This window comes from Narcine bancroftii, chromosome 7 (genome assembly GCF_036971445.1).
Source record: "Narcine bancroftii isolate sNarBan1 chromosome 7, sNarBan1.hap1, whole genome shotgun sequence".
Lineage (NCBI taxonomy): Eukaryota > Metazoa > Chordata > Chondrichthyes > Torpediniformes > Narcinidae > Narcine > Narcine bancroftii.
Window position 1 is genome coordinate 20,736,179 of NC_091475.1, and position 18,404 is coordinate 20,754,582.

Below are 18,404 nucleotides of genomic sequence, written 5' to 3' on the forward strand. Positions count from 1 at the left end.
AATGCAAATAATATTCTTCCTTGTAAATCTTCTCTGCACTCTTTCAATCTTATTGATATCTTTTCTGTCGTTAGGTGACCAAAGCTACACACATAACAAACTTTCTCATTGCACTTTGGTTCAAGTGGCAATAAATGTCAAAAATCGTCAGAAAATAAGTGACAATGAATAGAGGATAAAGAGTGTCGAAAGGTGGAACACAATTCATAAGTTGAGGCATTTTTTGGTTTATTTTCCATTCCAGTCCAGGCACTGCAATGAGGTACAGAGTTAAATGATAATAGGATCATATTTACAGTAAGTTATGCACAATGCTTTCTCATACATACAGGTACACCTCAAGATACATCCAATTTCTGTTCTTACCAACCGATCGTATCTCAGAATGGATGCAAGACAGGTTTACTTCAACCATGAGCACTTAACGTGAGAATTGAGAAAGGTGCTGTGATGTACACAATGTCAGGATATCATCCAACGGTCATACGCACACAGCCATTAGCACTGGTGGACACAAGATCAAGGGTAATTTTTATATTTACATATATTTTTGTTAGTTGTTTAATTTGCACAGTACTTTTTTATTTTTAAAAATTTATACAGAATTTTTTTTGGGTTGTATGTACGGGTGGTTCTAAATAGGACAGCTCATAAGTCGAGGTCTACCTGTACCGTATTGCAGCTTTTGTTGGAACCTCCGGTACTAAATCAATAATTATCTTCATAAAACTACTTCAATGTGCATTGTTCCATGGGATCCTTGGTGGTGAGAAAAACATAATTGGAAACATTTCCTTTTCTCCACAAGTTAGGGAAGCTCACAAGAGTGATAGAACATTACTGATGTTGTGTCAACCTATGTAAACCTACTCCCATCCATGTGCCTATTTAAGAGTCTTCAATGTTGCTGTGGGAGCAACCTCCACCCATAGCAATGCATTCCAGTAAGAGTGTGGAAGGTTTGGGGGGGGGGGGGGGGGAGAAACAGTGAACAATCACTCAAATGGCACATGGAAGAAAAACTAGAGGGTTGTGAGGTGGGTAAGATTTAGTTTTTTTAGGTAGGTTTATATAGGTCAGCACAATATCGTGGGCTGAAGGGGCCATTCTGTGCTGTAATGTGCTGTGTTCTATTAAGAAAATAGGGCACCTAGGTGAGACTGAAGCCTTTCTTGCAACTTGCATTGTTCTACAAGCAACAGGTATGACAGTAGGGCCCACAATTCAGTCCCCATGCACAGCCAGACAACGCTGGATCTTCCCAGTGGGTGACACCTCTCAATGGATCCCCTTCAAGAGGAAGCAAGAAATGAAATGAAACCTGCCAGATCTTGACCTGTGACAATATCACAGCCGGAGGGAAAGCCATTACTTTCTTTTGGTTGGCTGGAGGAAGATGCAGAATCAACCAAAAGACATGTCACATATTTCATGTCATAATTTCAGCTGTGAATTTAAGTTGTATTGGGGATGAATAACTTCTTGAAACATGGAGAGAATGGAAAAGGTGGAATTTAGTTCCTCAGAACTAAATAAAAAGGTTAACACATTTTAACAAAATTGTAATATTTTATAACAATTAACAAAGCAGATTTAAAACAGGAATCAAATAATAATGCACATTCACAATTTTGTCTTGAAAATGGCCATAGACAGACAAGGCACATAGAATATACAATTCTGTATAGGTTATAAAAATTCATATTATATATGAACTTTCCACTAGCAGCATGGTCAGAAATCACAGTAATTGGTGAAGGAAAATGTGGATGTTGGGCATGGTAAGCATTTTAAAAATATAATAATTGCTGTCTTCTGGAATGCCACCTGAAAGGGCAATGTAAACAAATTCACTCAGTAACCAGGAGGATGGTGTGAAAGAACAGCAGGGAGTGGGTTAAATGAAGAGATGTTTCAAAAAGCCAGCATTGGCAAGGTGAGCTGATTGACCTTATACATGCGATATAATTTTATGATTATGAAGGGAAATATTTTTGGGGGCACTTGGGAAGTCATGAACCTGATGAAGCATATTGGAATAAGATATGCTGCTCAGTAGATTAAGTCCAGTTTTTGTGATTGAGGTAAATATAAATGTGCTGGAGAAACTCAGCATGCCAATGCAGCATCAGCAGGAAGTAAGGGGAAAACCAACGTGTCAGGCCTGGGCCCAATAAAAAAATAGCCAGATGCCTGAATAAAAAGATGGGGGAGAAGAGGAAAGGAGCACGGGCTAACAAGTGGATGCAGATGGGAGGATACAAGAAGAAAAATCCGAATTGTGATAGGGGAGTGGTTAAAGGGTCGCTCTCTGAAAGGAGAAGGAAGGAAAGGTTATGGGGAGCTACAGAAAAGAGACAGAGGGGGGAGGGCACCTGCTGTTTGATCTGCCGAGCTTCTCCAGCACATTCATGCAGTGCCTGACTCCAACATCTGCAGATGTTCTCAGTTAATTCGGTGATTGAGCTCACACCCTTGAGTACAAAAAAAAACCAAAAAGGAGATATTCCTAGCTCCAAACGAGGTCAGAGGCATTGTGCTCCCATTGAGAATGGCTGCTCTAGATTATGACTATTTGTGAAGCAAAGAATTAAAAGCACCAACATTAAAGTTAGCAGAAACTAATCTCAATAGTAAAGATGTTAAATTTGCAATCATTGAATGAATGAGGTACAGTACACAATATAATTACACAGGCAAACAAGAGTGAAAGGAATAGAAGCAAACGTTGATGGGTTATACTGACACACCAGTAGTGATCAGATTCTTTTCAAGTGAGTTAATAAGCCTGTCACCAGTAGTAATTATAGGCAAAGACACAGTTTGAGTGCCTGTCATGGGGTTTCCCAGGTAGTCGAACATAAAAGAAAATTCAAAGATCATGAAATTATTTCTCAACAGCAGGCTGTACATCTGTGCATATTTAGAGAAAAGACAGTAAACCAGTTTCACCAACCCTGAGGTTTGAAAGAACAAGCCAAAATAATGCCTTGCGGATCAATTGAAGATTTATAGTTCGCATACAATTACCAATATCACACGTTATCTGGTTTCAAGTCACATGTTACATTGACATCAGGAATGGAGAGGTGGCAGTCAGGTGCCAAGTGGAAATGGTGCTGGCTGCATGGATTTTCCCTCATCCTTGCCTTTACCACCTTCTCAGATTAGCAGCAAAGGGCTCGAGATACCAAAAATTGTGCAAAATATATAATTGGGACAATATGAAGAACACGAGCACAGTTTCCATGGTAAACTGATGGGAAATATTGTCAATAAAACACCTTGCAGCAATTAAGAGTCTGTCCAACGATGCTACTGAAGAAATGCGTAAGAATTTGTACGAAAGTAAACATTCACAAATATCACCACTATTTCATGGAACACAATGATGGAGGAATGTCTTACTTACAATAGTTCTACACTTTATAAAGCAATTTTTATTTAGCTAATTGGGAGCCCATTCCTTCTTCCTGTCAATGGCATGTGCCATCTTTGGGACGCACACCACCAACTCGCCAAGGCACAAGAGGAAATACTACACCAAGTTCCCTCGGAACTACACGCTTGGAAATACGCCAATGTTCGTTCACAGACCAAATCAAGACCAGAATGTTCTGCTCAACCCAAAACCACAGTGGTTGAAAGTGGGTAGCTCACTGCCAGCTTTCTCAAGGGTTAATAACACTGACTATGCAAGCAACTCTCACCTTTTGAGAATTACATTTTTATAAAGAGATCAGTATATGATTGCCTGAATAAAACTTCCCAAGGCAAGGCAAGGAAATTTTAATCAAGTATTATATTATTTCATGAACTGCTGCATCAAGGACAAAAAAAATCTGCTTCATATTGTTCATTTATGTATAAAATTTCATATAAATATATATTTAATAAATTTATACTTTCAATTTTGCCTAATGGCATCATATAAATAAAATGTCACTGTAAATAAGCAAATGTCTTGGGTCAAACCACAGATTTTATTTCTCTGCTTCAATAGGCTGAAGCTTTTGAAAGAGGAAGTGCTTGAACCTTTCAGAATTTCCATTCTAATGTCTGTTTCTTCATCATTCATCTTGCTAGACTACTTAATGGACATTTTCTGAAATCCAAAGATTCCTCACGCCAAATGACGTGCCCAAAGTTCATCGCTGATTATCACGGATGAGAATTAGCTCTTTTTGCCATGAAGCCAACCAGCATCGACAGCTTTAAACTAACATCAGCTGCATCCGATAGCCACTGCCCTTCGTGAAGGTGAGCAAATGGAGCCGGGGCACAGTTCCCACTGTCTATACCTGTGACACTTGAGTTGGGGGTCCTCTGCGTGGGCCAGAGCAGAAACTACAAATACGTGGACACAAAACCATGAACTTTCTCACATTCAGCTGGATTGGATTGAATGTGGCGCGCTGGAACAGAGAGTTATCGACAAATCAAGAGGTGAAAATTAAACTGTATCTGGGAAACAACAGAATCTGCAAAGCGAAGTGAGGAGTAATATCTGCTCGTCTGGCCAAAGTAACAAGCAATATGGCCCCATTATTAACGGAGTCACGACAATTGGTTTAAAAGGAGATCAAGGTGGATCACCAGAGTGCTGGTAAACCAAGCTTCCGAAATTATTGACTGACCTCCACAAAATGATTTGCCAGAAAGTTAGAAGGCAATTCTGAAAACTGTAGGAAGAGCAATAACATCGGTTTTCCACCTCCAATCCATAATGATAAGTTGACTTTCAATCCTTTATAAGCAACATCAAAGTTAAAGGAATACATTAGATGAAGTTTTTTTTCCTCAAATGTCTGTTGGGAATTTCCAGGGCACTGACCTGCAGTGGCCATGAGCCACTCATGATTCCTGCCTGGAGGGCAACTCCGATCACCACAGCCAGGTCAGGATCCACAGAGGTATTGGGCTCCTTGCCGAAGAACTCGCGGATAACTTGCCGTATCCGTGGGATACGGGTCGACCCGCCAACTAGCACAACCTCGTCCACCTCACTGGGGCCCAGCTGGCCACAGGTCAGGACCTCCTTCACTGGATCCAGGATCTTCTCAAATAAGTCCTGGTTCAGTTCCTCGAAAAGGGCCCTGGTCACTGTTTCTTCCATCATAACCTGGTTCTGGCCCCCAGCTTCTCCTTGACTATGCCTCACCATTTCATTGGGCTGCCAGGGATCTGGCAGCGAGAGCGGGATCCGGATTAGTACAGAGTCGGTGAAAGTCAGGTTTAGCTTGGCTGCTTCCACGACTTGACGTAGGTGATGCACATCTTGCTTGTTGAACGGCAGAGTCCCAAACCGCTGGTGAATCCGGCTATACAGATACTTCAGCAACCGCTGGTTGAAATCTTGACCTCCCAACTGGTTATTCCCTGTGCCAATAAACCACATTAGGTTAGAATCATGTAGCATAAAGAAGATGCTTCAGTCATTGCACCTGCGCTTGCTTTGTACAGTGTGACCCATAATCCTCCCCTTCTCCTGCCTTTACCCTGGCAAATTTAAAGGAGCCTTGTTCTGCATCTCACCTCGGTGGCCTGGCCACACTTTCTTCACTCTGTTCCCGCTGGAAAGAGGATTCACAAATTCGAGACCATATTTCATTATTTTCCCGCCACTATCAGACTCCTGAACAAGACTCACATGAGTAAAATAATGCTACCTTTTCTCAATTCCAACTGATCTCTCTCTGTAACTGTGCTGTGCTATTATTCCTATACTATATATGGATAAATGAGTTGGATTGCATCAAAACAAACTTTCCCACCATACCTTGGAACATGGGAAAGTAAACGAAGTCCATTTAATCAGCTTTAAACTTTGCAGAATTGGAAATGCTTGTTCCCTCATTGATGGATGAATTCCACCTCAAGGATTTACCTTACAACACCTGCCTCATTATGGATTTCAGCAATATGCAGAAGGTTGTTCGTAATTCTCTCCACTGAATTTGGCCCCGTGATCCCTTAACAAGTAATAATTTATTATTTGCATATTTAAAAACTAAATAATTCATTTTCCACCTGCTGCTTCTGACAGCAGACAATTTAAAAATTAATGCATCCTTTCTGCAATGTGTTTATTAAATCCTTCCAGAATATTCAGCCTCTACTTTAAATTCATCTTTATCACAGACATTTCCAGTGAGAAAAGCTTTCCTCTAGTCTATGAACTTCCTCTAAAATGTTAATGAATGATCTTAATCCAATCACCCCTGAATCTATGTAATTTCATCTATTCTACCTTAGTCTTGATAAAGGGTTCAAACTCAAAATATGGTCTGAGCATTTCTACCCATGGATGCTGTCTGAGTTCCTCCAGCAATTCTGTGTTCGCTCAAGTTTCCAGTGTTACGTCCAAATCCCTATTTTCCCAATCTGAAGTTATAGACTTGTAAGCCTCATTTGTCTTTGGTGACCAAGATAGTCCCATTTGCTCACATTCAGCCCATTTAACACCTCCTTATCATTTTACTCATGGCAACAGTCCACTGGGTATTCTTGGAAGCCTATCACAACATTATCAAAAAGAAGCGGGTTTGCTCAGAATTGTGCCAGGCGATTTATTTACCTGCCATTGCTCTGGTCAAAAACATTCCTCCTTGCTTGTTCAGCAGAGACACGTCCAAAGTACCACCCCCCAAGTCCACCACCAGCACGTTGAAAACATCCACCTTGTGCAGCCCGTAGGCCATCGCTGCTGCAGTCGGTTCATTAATGACCCGCAGGATGTTCAACCCTGTAAGAGAAAAATAGTCAGGATCGCACCGGGGGATCAGGACCCCACACTTTTGACACTGGGCACATCACCATAAAAATAAAGATTGGTCAAATTGTTAAGAGTACATGGAGAAAACTGAAATTTATTAACAGATAGAAATCAAATTGCTCTTCTAACCTTGACGACTCCCAACAAAATTGCACTGTGGATTCAGTCTCTATGTAGTCAAACAAAACACAGTGGTGTTGCAGGATGATTCTAGGATTGAACAGCTATTGAGGGCATGGAGAGATGCTGGGCCTTGTGAGACAACTATAAAATGATGCTGACCCTAAGGCATTTGACAAGGTGCCACACAAGAGATTACTTAACATGGGAAGAGCCCACAGTATGAATGGAAACTTAGTAGTGTGGATAGAGCATTGGCTGATGGGCAGGAAACAGATGGAATACAAAGATCACATTCTAATGAAGTGTTCCTCAGGGATCTACTTTTTATGTTGTATTTCAATTATTTGGATTATGGAATGATGGCTTTATGGCCACAGGTTGCATATACAATACAAAGGTGGAGGAGCAGGTAGTGCAGAGGAAACGTGGAGACCGCAGGACTTGGACAGATCAGGAGAATGGGCCCCCTGCCAGTATTTTGCTCATACCTTGATGAAGGGCTCCAGCCCAAAATATTGGTTATGTATCTTTACCTTGGCTACATAAAGCACTCTGGTTGACCCACTCGGTTTCTCCAGCTTTGTGCTTTCACTTTACTCTTTCATCATAATGAGGTGGATTTTAAACTCTGAGCTAGAAAGCAATAATTTTCTCTGGAAACTTGTTGAAGGCTAGGACATTCTTTGATCAAGCCATTAAACCGACTTCCTGCTTGCACATCCAATGGGCTCAATCCAACATCCACAAACGTCGCAAAATAATAACTCAGCGAAACGACAAAGTCTAGGAGGACTGGCTTACCTGCCAGCTGTGCTGCTTTCACTGTGTAAATTCTCTGGCTCTCGTCAAAGTCTGCCGGCACTGAAATGACAGCCCTGCTCACGGGCATCCCCACATAGTCCTCTGCCATCTTCTTCAACTCCAACAGCAACAGGGAACCGATGTATTCAGGTGTAACATGGAATGATTCATTCACAGAAATGGAAAACTCTGCAACTCCATTAGTATACGCCACCTGAAAAGTGGAAATATCAGTGTGCTGCATATAAATATTAAATAATATTTTCCAAATCAAACTGTGTGGCATTCTTAATTTAGTTTCAAAGTACTTCTGTCCCATTGACATTGAGACAAGATTGCACCCATGAGCATTGGCCTTCTTTGAACAGCAATAGGTACATCCTCCAGTGTAACTGCCCTGAACCCAACTGTACCAAACTGCAGCATTATGCAAGATGCACAGATATAGAGATTCCATGAAGATGTTCATGTTACAACTTGCATAAGAGAGCTTCCTCTAGATTTTACAGAAGGTGCATTGGCAACTTGAGGAATAGGAAAGACTCAAAGCTCTGCACCTTCCAATAGGGCCTTGAAATCCTTTAAAAGCACTGGATTAAATCGCCTTGCCAATAACTTGCAGCCTGCTCCACTATTCAATCCAATCATGGCTAATCAGAGTCCCCATTCCTGTTTCCTTTTCATTCACCTTCATTACTTTGGTCAATAAAGCCCTTCTGAATATATCCAAGGAACAGGCCTCAAACTTTCTGTGGTAGGGAGTTCCACAAGTTCACAACTCTCTGAGTGACTCCTTTGTAATCAATACCTCACCAAGTTTTCTAGCTTTTGTTTTGTTTAAAATACAGACTAATACTAATTTTCTTCAGTTCCTCATTCTCACTGGAACGGTACATATTCCTGTAGGCTTATTTTCTGTGAAGATAACAAAACACATGTTTGATTTCTCTACATTTTCCTTGATTATAAATCTCCCATTTTTCTGTTAGGAATCTACATTTGACAGCTTTAACATCCTCTGCTCAAAGAACAACCAATACAGAGTCTCTGCGTTGTAGAGGCCTTTTGCCCTGGAATCATTCGGTAAATCAGTTCTGCCTACTTTCAAAAGCTTTGACATTCTTTTGGCTTCAGAATAGGCAGAAATGCAAACAAGCTTGGTCAGTACCTTAAACTGGTACCGGCTGCTTTCATCTTTCAGTTCCTCTGGTGTAAAGCGTTTCCCGATAAAGCGCTTGGCATCATACACTGTGTTCACTGGGTTGGTGTCACCCATTTCCTGAGCACCATAGCCCACCAACGTGGCTTTCTCAGTGAACGACACGACACTTGGAATACTCCTTCGCCCAGTTTGGTCGGGAATCACCATCACCTCCCCAGTGCCAGGTTGGAACACGCCAACCGAGCAGTACGTTGTGCCCAGATCCACACCGATCACTTTCGGTTTTGGAGGGGGAAGATACTGTTGTGCCAAATACCCAGCCAACAAGAGGGCCAGGATGGAGGAACCTGAGAAAAAATAATGCAATAGCATAGCAGTTAGATTCAGATTTATTGTCAGAATACATTCATGACATTATATACCACCCTGAAATTATTTTTCCTGTGGGCAAGGCAGAATTACCACCGACTGATAGCAGAATTACCACCTATTGGTAATGGAGGAAAAAAAATGTACACAAATAAAGACATGTAAACAAACTGTGCAATACAGAGAGAATTTAAAAAAGAGTCCTTAAATGAGTTCCTGATTGAGTTTGTGGTTGAGGAGTCTGATGGTGGAGGGGTAGCAGCTGTTCCTGAACCTGGAGGCGTGAGTCTTAAGGCACTTAGACCTCTTTCCTGACGGTAGCAGTGAGAACAAACTGTGTGCTGGGTGGTGTGGACCCTTGATGATGGCTGCTGCTCTGCAATAGCAGGGTTCCCTGTCAATGTTCTCGATGGTGCGGAGGGTTTTGCTGGTGATGTCCTGGGCTGTGTCCACTTCTTTTGGAGGGCTTTACGCATTGGTGTCCCCATACCAGCCACTTTCCACCACACACCTGTAGACATTTCCCTGGGTTTCTGGTGTCATACCAAACCTCTGCAATCTCCTGACGTAGAACCATGGACCTTCTTTCTTCATGATGTCATTAGTGTGTTGGGTCCAGGAAAGATCCTCCAAGATAGTGACTCCCAAAAACTTAAATTTGCTCACCCTCTCCACCTCTGATCCCCTAACGATCACTGGATCGTTCCTGAAGTCAACCATCAGTTACATTTCTGTATTAAGAATACAAAAGGCCTGGACTAATCATTTGGAAAGTACACAGACCAGTCGAAACCTGGTTTAAAAACTTGAGTACCAAGGAATGGAGAAGGCTGCGGGAAGTGGGAGACAATGTCATAAAGGACCCCCACAACCCAGGTCATGGTCTTTAGCTGCTAGAATGGATATATTTATTTAAAAACTTGGCATAGACAATACAGGGCCCTACCCGATTGAACATTTTGTTTGATACTGCAAAATGAGGATACATTTCAGGTTGAGAGCAATTGAACTGGTCAAAACCTCGAGTAAGAATCGGTTTGCACTTCAGTTTTGTTTAACTGACATTAGTGACAATATGTACCATTTGTTTAATTAACAATGCCCTATTAAAACTTGCCTCTACTAAACCAAATACTTTGTATGGTATCTGGACAAAAGTACATTTTATCTGCTACATTATCACGAGCTATGAGGGTGAAGGACCCTCTAGATAAGATTGTGCATTAATAACCTAAAACACATCACCTGGTTAATGAAATTCAAATAGAACCTACAAAGTTATTATTTAAGGAAGATCACCTTTCTGTTCCCTTTCCTCCCATGGGGTTTATTTAATTGAGCAGTGTCCCTATTTATGGTGTCACCTTCAGCACTCCAGAATAGTGAGCATACGAACTGATGCAGATACTGCACTCTCAAACACAGGCACTTCAAATAACATACAAAATATATATCTGCATCTTATTCTACCCCCCTCCCCCCCACCACCACATGCAAATACACTTTAAAGATAACAAACAACTATCTTATGCATATTTATATCATGTATTTATAAATATAAAGTCAACAGATCTAGGCAGTTTATAGAGTCATACAGTGTGGAAATTTACCCACACTAATCCCATCTGTCTGTGTTCTGCCCATATCCTTCTAAACCCATCCTAGCCACGTATCTGTTCTTTTTTTCTTAAGCTACCTCAACCCCCTCCCTACACTCACATTGCCCTGTGTAAAAAAGTTACCCCTGATATTCCTGTCAAATCTCTCTCCCCTCCCCCTGCTCCTTCAACCCAGGTCCTCTGGTTACTGATTCCCCAACTCCTGATAAAAGACTAGTCTTGTCCACTCCTCGAGATCACTCCTAATTATCTTGTGCTCCAAGGAATAAAGCCCTAACCTGCTTCTCCCAATATCTCAGGCTCCCAGGTTCATGGAACATTAGAGCACAGAAACTGTCTCCTTGAGGGGGACCGGCGGCCCGGGGCGGGGGGGCAGAGGGGGGGCGGGGGGGCAGAGGGGGGGCGGGGGGGCAGAGGGGGGGCGGGGGGGCAGAGGGGGGGCGGGGGGGCAGAGGGGGGGCGGGGGGGCAGAGGGGGGGCGGGGGGGCAGAGGGGGGCAGAGGGGGGCGGGGGGGCAGAGGGGGGGCGGGGGGGCAGAGGGGGGGCGGGGGGGCAGAGGGGGGGCGGGGGGGCAGAGGGGGGGCGGGGGGGCAGAGGGGGGGCGGGGGGGCAGGGGGGGGGCGGGGGGGCAGGGGGGGGGCGGGGGGGCAGGGGGGGGGCGGGGGGGCAGGGGGGGGGCGGGGGGGCAGAGGGGGGGCGGGGGGGCAGAGGGGGGGCGGGGGGGCAGAGGGGGGGCGGGGGGGCAGAGGGGGGGCGGGGGGGCAGAGGGGGGGCGGGGGGGCAGAGGGGGGGCGGGGGGGCAGAGGGGGGGCGGGGGGGCAGAGGGGGGGCGGGGGGGCAGAGGGGGGGCGGGGGGGCAGAGGGGGGGCGGGGGGGCAGAGGGGGGGCGGGGGGGCAGAGGGGGGGCGGGGGGGCAGAGGGGGGGCGGGGGGGCAGAGGGGGGGCGGGGGGGCAGAGGGGGGGCGGGGGGGCAGAGGGGGGGCGGGGGGGCAGAGGGGGGGCGGGGGGGCAGAGGGGGGGCGGGGGGGCAGAGGGGGGGCGGGGGGGCAGAGGGGGGGCGGGGGGGCAGAGGGGGGGCGGGGGGGCAGAGGGGGGGCGGGGGGGCAGAGGGGGGGCGGGGGGGCAGAGGGGGGGCGGGGGGGCAGAGGGGGGGCGGGGGGGCAGAGGGGGGGCGGGGGGGCAGAGGGGGGGCGGGGGGGCAGAGGGGGGGCGGGGGGGCAGAGGGGGGGCGGGGGGGCAGAGGGGGGGCGGGGGGGCAGAGGGGGGGCGGGGGGGCAGAGGGGGGGCGGGGGGGCAGAGGGGGGGCGGGGGGGCAGAGGGGGGGCGGGGGGGCAGAGGGGGGGCGGGGGGGCAGAGGGGGGGCGGGGGGGCAGAGGGGGACCGGCGGCCCGGGGCGGGGGGGCAGAGGGGGACCGGCGGCCCGGGGCGGGGGGGCAGAGGGGGACCGGCGGCCCGGGGCGGGGGGGCAGAGGGGGACCGGCGGCCCGGGGCGGGGGGGCAGAGGGGGACCGGCGGCCCGGGGCGGGGGGGGGGGGCAGAGACCTGGAAGGATCCGCGGAGCGAAGTTGAGGGGGATAGGGGACCCGAGGGGACTGTCCATCCGGCCCGGGGATGAGGGAGATCCCGTGAGACCCGCCGCCCAGCCCGGGGGCGACCGACGAGAAGGACTCGAGCCGTCAGACACTCACCCAGGATCTGCATGGCCCCGGCCATGGTAACTCGTCGGTGTCAGAACGGACGCAACTGCTCCTTCTGCTGACGATTCACTCACTGAACAGCGCACAGATCCACGGGAACTGTAGTCTCCACCCCGGCCAATCACCACTTCCATGACGTCCGGGGGGGGGGGAACTGGACTACAGGGACCGTCATGCACCGCGCGTTCCATTCGCCACGAATGAATAGACCTGTCAACGATCTCAGATGCGAACGGAGCAACAGTGAACGTTCCGCCTACTTGCGGCAGCGACACCCACAGGTGATAATGAACACTGCAGCTCGCGGAGCATCAGAGCATGGAGGGAGATCCCCGCGTTACGAATGACTCGTCTTACGGAAATCTGACGTCATGGAAATTCTCCCAAACATTCCAGAGCATTTTCAAGAAGTAAATCACGAAAATCTGTAGACACCATGGTTAAAGTAAACCACAAAATGCTGTAGAAGCTCATCTGGTCAAACAGTGTCCTTGGGGCGTGGCAAGATGGCGTAAGGAACAGACGTGCCTCCTGACTCTAACTTATTGTTTTGTCTTTAAGTGCCCGTTAAAACTTTTTTAAAAAGTTTATAAATAGTATGAGGTGTTGAATTAATACCTAATGGTACATTTGTTAAAAAAAAGTAAAAGGAAACATCAACAGATTGTTAAAAAATTATATTTTCCAAAATTATCTGAGCCTGCTTGTTTACAAAAAGCCACGACTCAGCGTGAAATGGATCCAGGAAAACAAGCGAAGAATTCGGCCTTGGAGCTCCGTTCTGATTCCGTAAGTCTTTCTGAAGGTCGTTTTCAGCTGCCTTTAGAACAGAGGGCTGGCCGGATGCCAGTATTGCAAACAACATCTACTGAGACTTTGACTGCTGAATTAGCTGGGGCGCCACCAGCTGGAGAGTTAAAGAGTTGTTATTTGACTGCTATACCACCAGTTATAACAGCTCTTCCAGATACTGACGTAACGAAGCTTTTAAAGGAGGTTTGGATCAAAGATAATCCTGATCAAAGATAACCCTGATCATCACCCTCCTGATACTTCTGGGGGTCTGTGACAGGGGCTCTTACACGGAGTCAAACTGCAAGAAAAGCTACTAAATTAAAAGAAGGGATAGAAGGTCCTCTGATTCCACAAGAACAGCAGAATCCCACCATGTCTGGATCTACTGATGTTGATATACTTTTCAAGAGTCTTGAACATAAGATATTTTCTTCAATGATGCATTTAGGTGATTCTATGAATAATCTTACTTCTAAGATTAATGCATTGGTGGATGTCAATACTCAACAGATGGCTGATTATGGAGCTTTTAAAGTCGAAGCTATTGAAAGACTTGAGATGTGTGATCAAGGATTATCTGATGTACAAGATCAATTGCAAGATGTGAATAAAACAATTGAAACATTACAGATTCAGAATAAAATTTAGCAAAAAAGGTTGATTATTTGGAGAACCAATCCAGACGGAATAATGTGAAAATTGTCGGCTTGCCAGAAGGCATAGAAGGGCCAGATCCAAGAAAATATTTCACTGAATGGATTCCACAAGTGTTGGGATAAGATAAGTTTTCTGAAGGTTTAATATTGGAACAGGCTCATAGAGCTTTGAGAAGGAGACATTTTTCAGGACAGAATCCAAGACCTGTTCTGGTTCGCTGTTTAAATTACTGTGATAGAGAAACTATTTTACATATGGCTATTAGAAATGCACAGCAAAACAAATCTCCTTTGATGGTTCAGAGTAATCGTGTTTTCTTCTATCCGGATTTGAGTCAGGAAATTATGTTTCAACGACGTGAATTTAATTCTGTGAAAGAATTATTGTGGAAAAAAGGATATAAGGCAACATTTAGATACCCTGCGGTACTGAAGATTTTTCAGGATGGATATCAACCAAAGTTCTTTGATAATCCTAAAGAAGCTATGGATTTTGCTCAGTCTTTACCAATTACACAATTCCAGGAACGACGTAGTCCTCCACGGTCTTCAAAGAGGGCAGAGATGCAAGAAGGGAATTTGATTTCTGGAAGAAATGGAAGAAACGGTGGTCGCAATGGCAAAGGAAACTCATTTAATAGATAAGGAACATTTGAAACTCAAACGTGAATGGGTTGGGCATGTTTTTTATTCTTCGTTTAATTCTAAGGCAAAAGGTGTGGCAATTTTGGTACATAAGAATCTACCATTTTAGTTACAGAGTGAAGAGAAAAATGGTGGAAGATTATTAAAATTAAATTGTACAATCTTTAATGAGGCATGGACTTTGCTTGATGTTTATGCTCCTAATGTTGAGGATACAGCTTTTGTTGTGGATATGTCTTTATTACTTGGACAATCGAACTCTAATGTGATGTTGGGGGAGATTTGAATGTGGTGTTGGAGCCTTTATTGGATAAGTACTCAAGAGTAATTAAGAAGTCTAAGATGGCAATCCAAGTGATTAATATGATGGCAGATTTGAATTTAATTGATATTTGGCAAAGAGTTAATCCTACAGAGAAATATTTTTCTTTTTATTCCTCGCGACATAATTCTTTTTCTAGAATTGATTATTTTTTAATATCAGCACATTGGCAGGATAGGGTTACATCTGTGGAGTATAAGGCTAGATTGGTTTCGGATCATTCATTATTATTATTAGAATAGTTTAGTTCACAAGATGTTCAGAAAGCTTCAAGATGGAGATTTAATACTATGCTATTACGACGCGAATTTAATTCTGTGAAAGAACGGTTGTGGAAAAAAAAAGACATAGGGCAACATTCAGGTATTCTGCGGTACTGAAGACTTTTTAGGATGGAAATTAGCCAAAATTCTTTGACAATCCTAAAGAGGATATGGACTTTGCTCAGTCTCTACCAATCATGCAGTTTCAGGAATGATGTAGTCCTTCAAGGTCTCCAAAGAGAGTAGAGATGTAAGGTGGTATCCAGATTTTTAAAAGAAATGGAAGCAATGGTGATCGAAGTGGTAACGTTGATTTAAAAAAATAAATCTTTTATCTTTTTTTTGAAAAGAGTTTAAATAGTTTAAATAATGATGATAGTTTAATGAAATGGGAGTTGGGAGAGGGAACTGGGTGGGCACTAGTTTCCAGAAGTCATCAGCTACCTGTGAGTTATCTCACACCCAATATTTTGGGGGAGTTACCGCTTTGGGCGGTTTAAACAGGAGGAGGTAGTTGTGACCTCTGACCTGTTTTTTTTTCTTTTTAATTTTTGGGTTAAGAAGTGAAGGGTTTTTTTTATTATTTTTTTTAATAAATAATAATTTTTTTAAACTCTTTTTGTTTTGATTGTAATTGAGAGGGAATTAGGAGGTTTTTTTCTCTCCTTTTTTTCTCATTTTTGGGGTTTTTTTTCTCTTTTTTCTTTCTTTTTTAAGAGGATGATGTCACAGAAGATAAGTCAAAAATTGAGGATGTTGAATTAGATGAAGAGGAAGATGAGGGGAAAGGTGATAAGAAGAAGAAGAAAATTAAGTACAAATACATTGAGGGAGAAGAGTTTAATAAAATTAAGTTAATTTTGATAGAGAATTTTGAAGATGTTATAAATGAAGAATATGGAGAATTTTATGAGTTTGAACTTTTTTTTCTTTTTTTTTCTTTTTTATATAAGGGGAGGGGAAGGGAATAAAAAGTTTATCTGATTATTTTTCTAAGGGATGTTTTTGTTCTCTCGATGAATTATAAAGGAAACTTGGTATTAATGGAAATTCTGTATTTATGTATTATTAATTATGATTTTTTGTATAACAGATATGTGGTTGATATATGATTTTAATATTTGAATTTAGTTTTAAAGTGGATTTCATTTGTTAAATACATGAATTATGTTTGATTTAAATATATGTTTAAGGGTATTATTTTAGTATTGATATTTTTTTTGTTGTTAGTAATTTTTTTTGTTGTTAAGTTTTATCCTTTTTTTTGTAAGTGGGGTTTTTTCTATTTTATTTACAACATTGTTAATTAATTCTTCACTCTTTATTTTGGGGGGAGGGTTGGATTAATTTTAAATTAGATGATTAATGTTGTGTTATAATTATTGGGGGGTTAATTTGTGTAGTTTAATGATGTAGTATTCTAATTTTTATTATCTTATTTTTTATTATTTCTTTAAATGTAATTTTTATTTTATTCCTGTCATAAAATGTTAAATAAAGTTTTAAAAAAAAAGTGTCCTTTATGTCTTCTTCTTTGGCTTGGCTTCGCGGACGAAGATTTATGGAGGGGGTAAAAAGTCCACGTCAGCTGCAGGCTCGTTTGTGGCTGACCAGTCCGATGCGGGACAGGCAGACACGATTGCAGCGGTTGCAAGGGAAAATTGGTTGGTTGGGGTTGGGTGTTGGGTTTTTCCTCCTTTGCCTTTTGTCAGTGAGGTGGGCTCTGCGGTCTTCTTCAAAGGAGGCTGCTGCCCGCCAAACTGTGAGGCGCCAAGATGCACGGTTTGAGGCGTTATCAGCCCACTGGCGGTGGTCAATGTGGCAGGCACCAAGAGATTTCTTTAGGCAGTCATTGTACCTTTTCTTTGGTGCACCTCTGTCACGGTGGCCAGTGGAGAGCTCGCCATATAATACGATCTTGGGAAGGCGATGGTCCTCCATTCTGGAGACGTGACCCATCCAGCGCAGCTGGATCTTCAGCAGCGTGGACTCGATGCTGTCGACCTCTGCCATCTCGAGTACCTCGACGTTAGGGGTGTGAGCGCTCCAATGGATGTTGAGGATGGAGCGGAGACAACGCTGGTGGAAGCGTTCTAGGAGCCGTAGGTGGTGCCGGTAGAGGACCCATGATTCGGAGCCGAACAGGAGTGTGGGTATGACAACGGCTCTGTATACGCTTATCTTTGTGAGGTTTTTCAGTTGGTTGTTTTTCCAGACTCTTTTGTGTAGTCTTCCAAAGGCGCTATTTGCCTTGGCGAGTCTGTTGTCTATTTCATTTGTTAAATACATGAATTATGTTTGATTTAAATATATGTTTAAGGGTATTATTTTAGTATTGATATTTTTTTTGTTGTTAGTAATTTTTTTTGTTGTTAAGTTTTATCCTTTTTTTTGTAAGTGGGGTTTTTTCTATTTTATTTACAACATTGTTAATTAATTCTTCACTCTTTATTTTGGGGGGAGGGTTGGATTAATTTTAAATTAGATGATTAATGTTGTGTTATAATTATTGGGGGGTTAATTTGTGTAGTTTAATGATGTAGTATTCTAATTTTTATTATCTTATTTTTTATTATTTCTTTAAATGTAATTTTTATTTTATTCATGTCATAAAATGTTAAATAAAGTTTTTAAAAAAAAGTGTCCTTTATGTAGCAAAGGTAAAAATACATAACTGATGTTTCAGGCTTGAGAGAATGTCACCAGGCGTCTGAACAAAAAGATATGGGAGGAAGGCAGGACATGATGGGTGGAGAAGGGGGAGGAGGGAACAGCAGTGATCAGGGGTAGGAGGGATGGCTAGGTGGATGCAAGGGTATCATTTCCAAATGTCCATGCAAGCCGTGGTTCCTCTAAGCTGGGCTCGAGTGCGTATGCACAATGGGAATCAGCCAGGCATGTGTGCACGCAAACACGTGCACAGCTAAGAGGGACCATGGCTTGGAGGGCCAGCGTCAGAAAATCTTTTAAGCCGGGATGTGGGGGAGGCTTACCTGCCATGAACCTTCATTCGTCACACTTCTCCCTCATCTTAAACTACTTGAATTGATAGGCCTTTGCACTATCTGTAATAATGTTTATGTGGTTGCAACTAAAAATGCAGTAACCAACTTTGTAAGCCACCTCTTTCCAGGTCTTTCACTGCTTTGAGACATTTGGAAGCTACTTTTGCTCTTT

The 18,404-nt window shown here is 43.7% G+C and overlaps 1 protein-coding gene across 1 annotated transcript; it reads right to left on the reverse strand.

The window, feature by feature from the left end:
* Positions 1 to 203: 203 nt before the first annotated feature.
* On the reverse strand, positions 204 to 12,616 carry hspa13 (heat shock protein 70 family, member 13). Its single transcript, XM_069889035.1, has 5 exons — positions 12,538 to 12,616; positions 8,868 to 9,208; positions 7,700 to 7,913; positions 6,578 to 6,745; positions 204 to 5,379 (listed from the first exon to the last, which is right to left on the reverse strand). The coding sequence occupies exons 1-5, from the start codon at positions 12,560 to 12,562 to the stop codon at positions 4,781 to 4,783; spliced, it is 1,347 nt and encodes a 448-aa protein (XP_069745136.1). The 5' UTR covers positions 12,563 to 12,616; the 3' UTR covers positions 204 to 4,780.
* Positions 12,617 to 18,404: the final 5,788 nt, after the last annotated feature.